General features: G+C 37.7%; 1 protein-coding gene across 1 annotated transcript in view; it reads left to right on the top strand.

Moving 5' to 3' along the window:
• The window catches only part of LOC114454050 (cadherin-7-like), a 192,430-nt gene that overhangs the window by 127,868 nt on the left and 52,271 nt on the right, over positions 1 to 12,291 (top strand). The window contains exons 5-7 of the mRNA XM_028434147.1: positions 4,959 to 5,126; positions 8,353 to 8,540; positions 11,072 to 11,325. Coding sequence (XP_028289948.1) covers positions 4,959 to 5,126; positions 8,353 to 8,540; positions 11,072 to 11,325 — 610 coding nt within the window. The remainder of the gene's footprint in view (positions 1 to 4,958; positions 5,127 to 8,352; positions 8,541 to 11,071; positions 11,326 to 12,291) is intronic.

Raw genomic sequence — 12,291 nt, 5'->3', positions numbered from 1 at the left:
TATAGATAGAATCTAGATTATAGATATTTGTTTTTAGTGTATTTTACAGGACCCGTTATGATAAGAGATGCTAACAGAAGGCTCAGTAATTGGGATTAATTGTAATTGTAATTTAATAATTAAGAACGTAATTGTAATAGACTTTATGAGGATGAAAAATTAAATGAGAATTATGGTCACTGTAATTGTAATTGAACATGGATAATTAAAAATGTAATTGTAACCGAAAAAAGTAATTGGACCCAAACCTGGTGGATTGTGACTCTCTTATTTTATTTCACTTTTTTTAAATATATTTTTTCAATCCATCTTCACCCACACTGTCTTTTTCCCCCCAACAAATACACCATAACTTTTTTTTTTTTTTTTTGAGGTTTCAAATTATTAGTTTCCCAAGTTACATTGTTACAACATAAATAAGCTGTGCACTAATGGTGACCAGAAAGAGTGACAGACCAGGAGCAGAGGATGGACAAGTGTACTATGGGAGTGGAAGAACAGATGTCGATTAGCTGAGGCATGGAGCAATACTGCCAAAATATACCCAGGCTATGTGCACTTAGGTTAACACCACCTGCTCTTCTCTGATTGATCTCATTCCTGAGAGAACGCAGGCATCAAATAAAAATATTTCTCAGGTTTTGAAGAATTTCGTCCAAATTTAGTGCTAATGTCACCCACAAAAAGAAATGCCATCCATAGCTGCTGACAGGGAGAAGACACTCATATAATCACATCCAGGATGGACTGGGACCAAAATTCAACCCTGGCATTCTGTGTCCAGACCAGCCCACTACATGTAGAAGTCGTTATTAAGTCAGTAATGCTCAACATGTGGCTTTTTATGTCTTCATTTTAATTATTATCCCCGCAGAAAACCCTTTACCCCTTTTTACCTATTCTGCAACTTCCTTTGTCATATTTTTGCCCCTTTTCACAAAGTTCTGACACTTTAGCTACCTCTTACCAATAAATACCACATGTCTTCCATATTTTTTTTGTCCATTTTTGCAAGTTCTTTGTGACACTTTTATCCCATTTTTGTTCATTCTTTCATTTCTTTTGACACTTTTCATCCAAATGTGCTAACTGTTGCCCAATAAATACCATATGTGTTTCCTTTCTCTCTACATTTTGTCTCTTTTTGTTGCACATTTTTGCCCTTTTTCACTATCGTTTGCCCCATTTTCCCCAGTTACGCTACCCATTGTCTTTTCACACCACCTGGTTCCTCTTTATTTGCCCATTTTTTTGGCCACTCTTGACTGCTTTTGGCCCATTTTAGTCACTTTACACTCTTTTCTTGCCACATTTTGCCACTTTTGGACATTTTTTGACCACCTCTTACCACATCTGCCTCCACCCCTGCTCACATCCTATCATAAAATACACCCTACAATAAATGCAACAAGACATATTTGCCCTAACTGACTAAGTTTAGAAAATATTACATGGCTCACCACATTATCCTTAATGGCACAACACAAATATAAGTAACTGATTCAGAGCCAGGGTTCTTGGTAATATATAAACACATTTGTTGGCCTTGTAGCTAAATTAAACACTGTTCTTGTCAAGGGCACAGCTGATTAAGGGGTTTGTCATAGATGTAATGAGAAATTAGGTGCAGTTGCTTCTAGTTTGGTTTCGAAGCTGAAACACATCTCGTTTTGTGTGGAATTTAATGGATTATGGGAGAATGTTGAGGTGCCAGTGCTAAGAAAGCTAGAGCTCCCCTTTGATCTGGTGCGTAGGCTTCTTCTGACTACGATAAAGCAATGATTCATTATTTGATGATCTGTGTGCTAGGGCTTTGTGAAGTTCTGAATGAGTAATCTTGCATGTTCTGTGGAAATCTTTAATATGAGCCATTTAATGAATGAAGCACATTTTGTGTGGTAAGTCATTATCTTTGAAAGCAAAAGTGATTGCCTTTGAAGGATTAGAACATTATTTCTTGCATTGAAATGCACTGCAGGCCTTTTTTCTTCATTCATCATATTTGCAGTCAAAAGATAATGTGTATATTAGAAAAATGTCATTATTAAAACATGTCTATCCAAGCTTTTTAGTCTGTTTTCTTTTAGGTACAAAGAAACGAAAAAAACAAACAAATACAAGTTATGAAAGAACCGTACTGTCAAAACTATGATTTTTTCAAATGCAGCAAAGAGACAGTAAGATAATATCTTCTCTCCCTCATTGGTTAAAATGGTCTTTTGCAAATGCTCACTTGACAGCTTCTTAAGATCATCATGTGTCAGGCTGCTAAACTGTTTGGAGTGATGGAATGTCTGGGGACACCTACCTGGGCCACGATTCATGACTAATTTGTAAACAAGGTACAAGCCTTCATAGCCTTAAGTCGGTAAGATCCTATAATCATAATTGATCATTTCAGGGCTTAAGGCTGGATTTGTTTATCTGTCAGTCATGTCATCCAGGTATAGGTTTGTTACTTTTTGAGGATTTGAAGTATTATTATTATTATTATTATTATTATTATTATTATTATTATTATTATTATTATTATTATTATTAGGGGACCAAGCCCGTGGGGCTGGGGACCACGTATGCAAAATACACAAAATGACTTCAAAAAACTCCTAAATGGCAGCACAAATAAACAATATGACTCCCAAAAACATATATTTTACAGGAAAAATACACAAAAAAACAACAGAAATGGACAAAATGCCTCACAACTAGGAAGACAACAACAAACATACACAGAATGATAGAAAAACATAAAACAATTACGATAAAAAGGCTTTGTTCTTTCCTGTATTAATGCTCAGATCACTCATTATTGTATTGTATTTTTATGGCCCCGCTGTGATAATAGTTGCCTAACTCTGATCTAAAGTGTGTTCAAACCAACCCAAAAATAACAATATCTTCTGGAACATCTCTTACATGTCCCTTTCTAATCCTATTATTTATGTTGCAACAACATGTAGCCACACAAATACAAATAGTAGTTTAATTATTTAGATCTGTGGTTGTCAAACTGTTTTGGCCCAAGTACCCCCTTTCTCTAATTTCTGAATCCAAGTATCCTGTTTGTCCAACTTCAACATTTTGCTCAGAATTTTATGAAAAACACAACTATAGAGCATAATGATGGAATGAATGTCTGACAACACACATTTGAAATAATCACATGAATGAATATATATTCTATAGTTTTTATCATTTCTGGTCATCTCCAACCAAAACACTGACCCTTGTATTTTCAGTTTATGTTCTAGAGTTGTTCAAGATCATTTTCATCATCATCATCATTGTTATGGTTATCATTTTTAACTAAAAATAAATATTACAAAACCCTGTATTTTTAACGTTTTAATTTGTATATTTTCCACTTTCTCTCTTGTACCCCCTGTAGTGACATCGCGTACCGCCAGAGGGACACTTACCCACATTTGAGAAACACTGCTTTAGATATTGAGCTCAGTTTAACTTGATATTCATATTAGACCCACAAGTCCCATTGGTTTTGGGAAATGTAGCTATAATTTATTAGAACAATAACATCCAATGATCAAGTTATTACCCTTGAAAAAGCCTATTCTAGGTACTGTATAGGAAATGGCCAGTCACACCATCACAAATGTGATAAAACAGAATGTGCCTTTTGTAATTACCCAGAAGAAATTTTAGAACACCTATTCTTTATACCTGCCCGATTTCAGATACATTTTGGAGTGACATTAGGGATTGGCTTTGTCTCAAAATTCATAATATTCTCATTTTTAACTTTAATTATATAAGATACTTTGTTGACAACTAAGGAAGTAACGTGTCTGATACTGTAAATATAGTGTTCCTATATGCAAAATACCATACGACTGCTGTAAGTGGAGAAGGTCTCACTCTTGCTTCAACAATTTAATAATTAGTTTAAGTTGTATTTTTCCTTGTTTAAACTGTTGAAAGCTGACCATACCAAAAAAAATTACATCTGACTTATCTGTCTTACCTTTGGTTTTAATGTTTCATGTGTGATGTCATGATGTGTTCACACCAAATGCATCTTCTGCCGCACTGGATGCATCTGCTGCACGAAACGTTCCTCAGGTTTTGCAGGATCAAAAAATGTCCCCAATTTGCTTCATATGCACGTCTGAAGCAAAAGCCCCGCCCACCAGCGACACATCCAACTTGGTTAGTTTCACTGCCTGCTGAACCGAGGAGCTGCGCTCCTTTTTCTCCTCTCATAAACATAAACCACCAGTGAAAAAAGCCGGTGTGATTAGCGGCTAATGCTATCCTAGCTCAGTGCTACAGAGAGAACTTTTACCTGCTACTACCACCTCCTCGCTGATTCTCCTCCACACCTAATCCTTCCTAGTTTGGTCCTGGTTATAAAGGCCGTGTCATACATACAGCTCCAGGTGGTCACACACAGCTTCTACTCCATGGTTGAATGGGTGAACAGACCGATGTCCGTGTTGATTGTCAACAAAGACTCTGATTGGCTTTCGTTATGCAAAACAGTCGCAGAATTCAATATTTTCAACTTTTGCGAATGTTCGGATATGCGTAAAATCAGGAGCGCGGATTGGACTGCATCGCCGCACAGGAAAGATTTTGCCTCTGGGACGCATCTATTCATTGACTTTGTATGAAATCTGGACGTACGAACATTTCGTGACGCATCCGGTGTGAACGCAGCATTAGGGTGTTGTGGTTTTTGTTTTTACTGTCTTTTTGCTTGGCTTGTGATATATTATGTACAGTTGTTCTACTGTATGTACTGTATTACCTCTGCCTTACATTGTATCTTGTTGTTGATTGATTAAAAATAAATCAATAAATGTAGCTATAATGAATGATAAATTAAAGTCTAAAGGTAACAGCAAATGATTCTATATACTTGGAAACAAACCATATTGCCTATTATTAAAGTGTAACATTTTGACAACAAAATGTGCATCTTCCCTCTCTCCTTTCAGGTGTCATCAGAACTGCTCTGCCAAACATGGACCGAGAGACGAGGGACCAGTATGTCCTGGTCATCCAGGCTAAAGACATGGTGGGCCAAATGGGGGGCCTTTCAGGCACCACCTCCGTCACTGTTATGCTGACTGACGTCAACGACAACCCACCTCGGTTTACTCACAGTAAGACTCCTATTACTGATTGTTCTTGAAAAAGTTGAATAATCATTGACTCGTCATAGGTAAAAGCAACAAAATAATCAAATTAAAACATCATGCTGCGTTTAAAAACATCTTTATTTTCATTTTGAGGTAAATGCACTTTAAAGATCTGTTATTACTGAAACCCTGGCACTAACACAGTCAGCTAAATTATGATATTGATTATACTGTATTGTGTACACAATGAATGTGGCAGGACTAACAGATTAGGGGGTTATTTCACAGTTGAATAGAAAAAATTGTGTAAACATATTTTGCCATTTGGTATTATCTGTAACAACAAACTGTGACAGGAACTACTTTCTCTTAAACTGTTTTGCAACAATAGAGTGGTCAGACTATGGCTGGGCGATATATTGATATTCAAGATATCTCGAGTTTTTCATTTTGGTGATATAGAAAATTACAATATCGCCTACATCTATATATAATTTCTATAGCCTATTTTGTCAGAAGAGCAGAACTTCTCAGAACAGCATGAAAAGCACAGTTTGATGGATTTTTGAGTGTGTTCTAACCCAGACTTTCCCTAACCCGGGGTTTCCACTGGATACGTCTCCGCTGCGCCACGTCACCGATCTGGTTTTGCTCCGCTGTCTGCCAAACGGTAATCCCCATCGGTTGTGTTTTGAGTGCACCACGGTGCACTCCGGTTGGACGACAAGTTCTCACAATATTTATATAATCGCACGAGAACGCAGTGAAAGGTATGTGTTGTAAACACAACAATAAACAGTAAAACAGGTCAGTGTTCCTAACGAAGGAGAACTAGAAGGTTGGATTCTCTGGATTTGTTTTAGCCACTTTTTCTGGCAGACACCGGAGTGTCGTGCTCCGGGGTCTGCCAGAAATAGAAGCACTGCATATATCTGGCGGAGGGCACCGGACTACCGCAGCTGGGAAGGAGCAGACATGCACCGCAGCAGACCCGGTGGAAATTAACACATAGACTAAAGTGGAAACCTATCAGCTCCGGAGGCGCGGCGGAGACGTAACGCAAGCGGAGCCACATCCAGTGGAAATTGGGGGTCAAACCAGCCACACTACACAACTCACTCACACATGCTGTCCTTTTAGGAGAAAAAGTCAAAAGTGGCTCATATTGTGCAGATGTTTGTTTATAAATGTGCCTGCGGGGCATTTTGCATCAGCAAATTTAACCAAGAATTGTCTTTCTGCTAAGACTATTGAAATAAAAAGATTGAGATGTATATTGTGTATCGCCATTTCGAGAAAAAATATGAGATTTGAGTTTTGGTCCTTATCGTCCAGCTCTAGGTCATACTCATCGTCAATTATTCCTTATTTTATGCTTATTATTTTAGTTTTCTCAACCCTATTCCTGCTAATAGTATATGACTTGTCTGAATCTTTGTATTTTGTAATAATTTAATATTTTTCAACCAACTAAAATGCTCAAGGTGTATACCTACTTTACTTTACTGTTCATCAGAGGTGCACTGTGCTTTTCCATTGGATACCAGGATCAATCGGACTTTGTTTGCTTGTTGCCATCCTATTTCATGGCCTGCTGAAAGGTTCCAGGCCGAGCTTTAGAATTCAAAGACATGCAAAGGCTTCTCATGATAATCCGAAGCGCCAGCAACCATTTTATCAGTGAAAACCCAACCACTGTGTACCTGCTGCATTCCCCACTGGGCTGCTATGAAGCCGAGTCAATTAGCCGGTCCCTGGGGGTAAAGAAAGGTCCAACTTTGCACAACAAGTCGTCAATGTCGTTTTAAACCTGCGCTGTCGCACTGAGAACAGACTTTGGAGGAATTCTGGGCTCGCCTCCTGCTGTCGTGGTCGCAGGGTCATAGGTCACAATCAATACACCATTGTGAAACATCAGAGCTGATAGAGACCAACAGCAACATTGAGAAGCCAAGGTTAGATGGAAGGAGAGGAGAGGCCTGCTGTGTGTAGGCAGGGAAATAACGTGCAGGGGCTAGACGGAGCGAGGAAAGCCATTTTTTTTGTCTTTTAAAGAGCTGCTATTCTACGGCAAATTAAAAAGCTATTATGAAGATAACATGGCAGCAAACAATGTCAGGCAGATTAGCATTTAGACGGTGGTTGAGGGAGACACTGTTCAGAACACAGAAAGGTCTGGTAATGAGCTCTGCCATGGTGATTGGGAAGATTATGATTATGAATACGATTCTTTATTCTTATGAGAGTGCTTTAAATCCAAGGGGTTCAAACTGTAGCTCAAGGAACAAAATGGAGTGTTTCCAAGTAATAGATTCTTGAAAAGGAAAATGTAACCTGTTAAATTACCTTAAAGATCAAAGCTGATCCCGTTTTTTGTTTGCCATACTTTTTTTTTATATTACTTTTTGAATTGGTAATGTTTGGTTAGATTTAAAAGGGAGGTTTTTCTCCACATTGTAGCTGATGCATGTTCATGAAAAAAATGTCTTAAGAATTTTATATTTTGATAGCACTTTGAGATGACTATTGTTGCAATTTGCGCTATATAAATAAAGATGAATTGAATTGAATTAGATATTTAGATAATTTATTTTCTTTATTTTGTACAATTAAAAGTAAAACTGTATCAAATTTGTTATTTATCGGTATCAACATAAACACCTGCATCAGATTGAATTGTAGGGCTTTACAACCAAAACTGAGAGTATTTTCTTTTTTCTTCTTTTTTTTTTTTTCTGCTATCCTATTTTACCAAAGAGTTTTTGAGTTTTGGATTTGGCTACCTAATTCTCTGGGTAAAATGTGTTTCTTTCTAATCTATTGATTTTTTTCTCATAAATTATTTTTTTTTAATATGCATTTCTAAAAGAAAATGACTTGATTTAAGAATGTCTATGGTTATGTAAGATCTGTCTGGAAGAACAGATAAAGGTATTCTGTCTATGGCTTACTTTCAAATAGAAGAAATGAAATTCTAGCTAATGACGAGAAGTCACTTTTCTTTAACTGTTATATATGAACTTTATTGCACTGTTGTTGCATTTTGACACTGTAATTGAGCCTCTTTCAATGGTGTCACTGCAGCTGCCTGACTGTATTATGCAACAAGATTTTTTTTTTTTTTTTTTTTTGAAGAGCCACAAAGTCAAATCAAAGCTAAAGGCGGTATAGCATAAGCTGGAGTAGCTTGAAGGCAAGTTGAAGTGGAATAAACATCTCCATTACCAGCATCCTGTCGTTCCTCTTCCAGAGAGCTATCAGTACACAGTGCTGGAGTCGTTGCCGGTGCAATCTGTGGTGGCACGGATCAAAGCGGCAGATGCAGATATAGGCTCCAACGCAGAGATGGACTACAGGATCGTGGATGGAGATGGGCCAGGCCTGTTTAACATAACAACAGATGAGAACACACAGGAAGGCATCATCATTCTGCTGAAGGTATGAAAGTGCAGTGTCATATCATAAAGCAAGGTAAGGAGGTTTGTATAAAAAAAAGTAGCTATGAGTTCAACTCATGGTCCCTCCATGTCACATTGCCACATCACATACTTTTGCCTGTGATAAAGCTGTATTTATTTAAACAAAAAGTCAAACAGTTTGACTAAAGGTGTCTCTGAAAACGTATCGTAATCCCTCTGAGGTAAAACAGGTCGTGGACAAGATTATTTTTTTCCGTTTTTATTAACCATCTACTGTTAATTTCCCTCAAACAGCATTCATCAGCTTTAGTCTGAGGAGTTTGAAGATTGTGATTCATACTGGTGGAGAATCTGTGTACCCTTCGATTTTTGGTTATTCCGTTTTAAAACCAAATCAAAATGACAAATAAATGGTGTGTTTATTTAGTTTTACTGACTTAAAACCAAAACAGAAACCACAAAAACCAGAAAAGCAAGGTTTTTCTGTTTTAAACATTAATGGCAAAATCTTGTTCTGTTTGTAAGGTATTTGGATATTTACGGGGGAATTAGAGCGAAAGCTTAAGGACGCCACATTCTGTCAATGCGTGTTAGGTGTTACGGCCCAAATAGTATCCAAATGAACAGTTGACTATTGACTGTGAGGCTGGTGTGACAAACAATAGATGTTAGAACTTCTATGATTTGATACTTTTGCAAAAACAAATACACAGCTTCTTTGAGGGCAGTAAAAATATTTATTTTGCACGTTGTAATACCGCTAGCCACTAACGTCAGCCGCAAACACACAGAAGTTGATCACAAGGAACGGGGAGCACCAGTAGATTAATTACACCACCTCTAGTTCCTTTAATCACATATCATGTGCATGCTTTAACATTAATTTTTTGATTTGATTTATTCATGTATCAATAACGTTTCAATCCACCAGTTCATCAGTAATATGACTTACGCGTTGTTCCTTTTTTATCCAGGAGAAAAAGTCCCCACCCCCTGTCTGTGGGTCTCTCTGTGTGGTGAGCTTAAAACATGACGCTCTCGTCCGAGTTACCCTTAAGTCTCCAAGTATCACACAAATGGAGCAAGATTTTATTTCAAAGCAGAAAAATGCTGCTTGTCTGGTTTTTGGTTTTTCTGTAATTCTGTTCAGGTTTTAAATCAGTATAACAAAATAACCACACTGTTCATTTGTTATTTTGAATTAGTTTTAAAACAGAAAAACCAAAGAACGAAGTGTACACGGATTGTGGAATCCCTTACTTTGTGATGGTGGTTAAAAGTTCTTTACTTCAGTGAACTCTGGGTCATTGGCACCTAGATGTTTGTGTTCTGCGACACCCACTAAATCCATCTGGATTAACCGCCAGATCTTTGAAGAAGTTCATCTAGATTATGCCTTTCCTTTGGGCTATTTTTCCATCAGTGGCTATGCTTTAAAAAAAAAAACTCTAAAGGGAAGCAGTTGTTCTCATTCAGAAAATAAAAAATGCCTTTTGCGGAGTGAAAAAAGGACTACCTCATGGGTGATAGATAGTGTATATGTGTTATTTGGACAAACCTCGGTTTACAGATGTTGGTACCTGATTGGCATCTACCACTGCTGGCCTGATACACATCCCTGAAATGGATAACCTAAAAACTATTTAGGGTTTAGGGTTAGCTATGATTGTGTTCTAAAACACGGTGACTAGCTTATGCCTCTTAAAAGTCTTTTTCAATTGTTCTATCATTCCTCTGAGTCAGACATAGCCATGTGAAGCAGATGTTAATTACAGCAGCTGACAACCTTCACCTGATAGCCAGTAGTTTGTTGTTGTTGAGTGGTAAAGCTGAATGATGCGGATTAGCAGAGAAGAGGATTTGGCTTGTTTTCTGTGTATGTTCAACGAGTCGGCTGTCACAAGTGGTAAAAGCCACTTATTCATTGATCGTAGAAATTTGTTGCACATTCTTACCTCATTTTTGCATCCTTCAGCGCTCATGATAGATAAATCAGTTTTCAGCATTTCACGAGACTTTAATGGTCTCCCCAGGCCATGTGGATGTGACAGCTCATGGCTGCCACCCTTTAGTAACAAAGTTAGAGCTTTAGTCTGCCCCGAACTCTTGAGCCTTTGTTTGTTTTGCACTGAACGTCCGCTATTATAACATAGGACAGTTGACACTGACAGCAAAAGATTCAAATCAATGTGGTTTTTCAGCAGAGCGCATGTTGGAAAGGGTAGTTCAATAAGAGGGACAATGTGTTTCAAAAGCGCTCATCTCAGAATGCATTTCACAATGACGTGCGGCTTTCCCAAGATCAATATTATTATTTTCAAGACACATGGCAACAATAATCAATTCCCTATTACTTTCTTTAAGTTGAATTGCATGTTCCTAAAATGAATCCATATTGCAATGTTGTTTAGAAATTTATTGTATTTCATTGGATAATAACTTAAAATATCTTTAGAAATACTGTTTATGGGTAGAAACATGGTATTTATGTTTTGACCATGAATGCAACCCTGTCTTATATGTTTTATCTCCTCTGTCTCTTTCTTATAGCCCTTGGACTTTGAAACAAAGAGCGGCTTCTCTCTGAAAATCGAAGCCACGAATAGAAATATTGACTCCAACTTTTTGAGCTTGGGTCCATTTAGTGACACCGCATTCGTCAAGGTGACAGTAGAAGATGTGAATGAGCCACCCATCTTTTCCACACCACTAAGCAGAATGGTTGTTTCGGAGGACGCCAAAGTGGGTACCTCGATTGGGAGATTGTCTGCCCATGACCCCGATAACATTAATGGTGCAATCAGGTACAAAAGATTCATTTTGTCTAATTTAATTGTTTTACTCTTTATTGTACCAGGTATTCATATGTGGAGTAAAGTGTTTTCGGTGCAATTTAAAGGTAACTATACAATGCTTCCTGACAGGGGTGGACTGGCCATCTGGCAAAACGGGCATCGTCCCGGTGGGCCGGTCTAGTTTGCTATGTTTTTTTTTTTTTTTGACGAATTAAGGCAAACATGGTAACAGGTGGCCAACAACGGTCCAACAGTGGCAAAAATGTTCAAGAAAAGAGCGTAAAGTGACTAAAATGAGCAAAAAGCAGTCAACAGTGCCCAAGGTAGCTTAAATGGGCAAAAGTAGCTTAAATGGGCAAAATAGTGACAAAGGGCAAAAATGTGGAACAAAAAAAGGCAAAATGCAGTGTAAAAAAGAAAGAAGTGGTATTTATTGGGCAAAAGTTAGCTTATTTGGATGAAAAGTGGCCAAAAAAATTTAAGGAAGGAAAAAAAAATGGTTTAAAGTGTCATAATGAACTTGCAACAATGGACGAAAAAGAGGTGAAAAGGGATATTTAATGACGAAAGTGTCAGAACCTTTTGAAATGGGACAACAACGAAACAAAGACCTAAGGAAATAGGTAAAAGGGGTTAAAAAGTTTCCCCCTTTAAGGTTATCTAAGGGAATAATGAATCAAATTAAATTACATGGTGTCGCTGACAATGTAGTGGGCTTGTCTGGACAGAAAATCCAGGGCTGAATTTTTGTCCCAGTCCACCCCTACTTCCTCAGTTTTACAGTCAAAGAGTAAATAAGTAATCTTTATTTATAGAGCGCTTTTCACACGTAAAAACCACAAAGTGCTTTGCAGAAAATGTCAGTATCATCCCGTCTAAAGAGAACATGGAATAACAGTCACAAATAACATGGGAGACAAGAACGGGAAAACTGTGGGTTGCCAAGGCCTTTGGAGGCGCCCCGTATTGATGAAG

The sequence above is a fragment of the Gouania willdenowi genome, chromosome 20, assembly GCF_900634775.1.
Source record: "Gouania willdenowi chromosome 20, fGouWil2.1, whole genome shotgun sequence".
Lineage (NCBI taxonomy): Eukaryota > Metazoa > Chordata > Actinopteri > Blenniiformes > Gobiesocidae > Gouania > Gouania willdenowi.
This window is presented reverse-complemented; position numbering and strand designations above follow the sequence as displayed.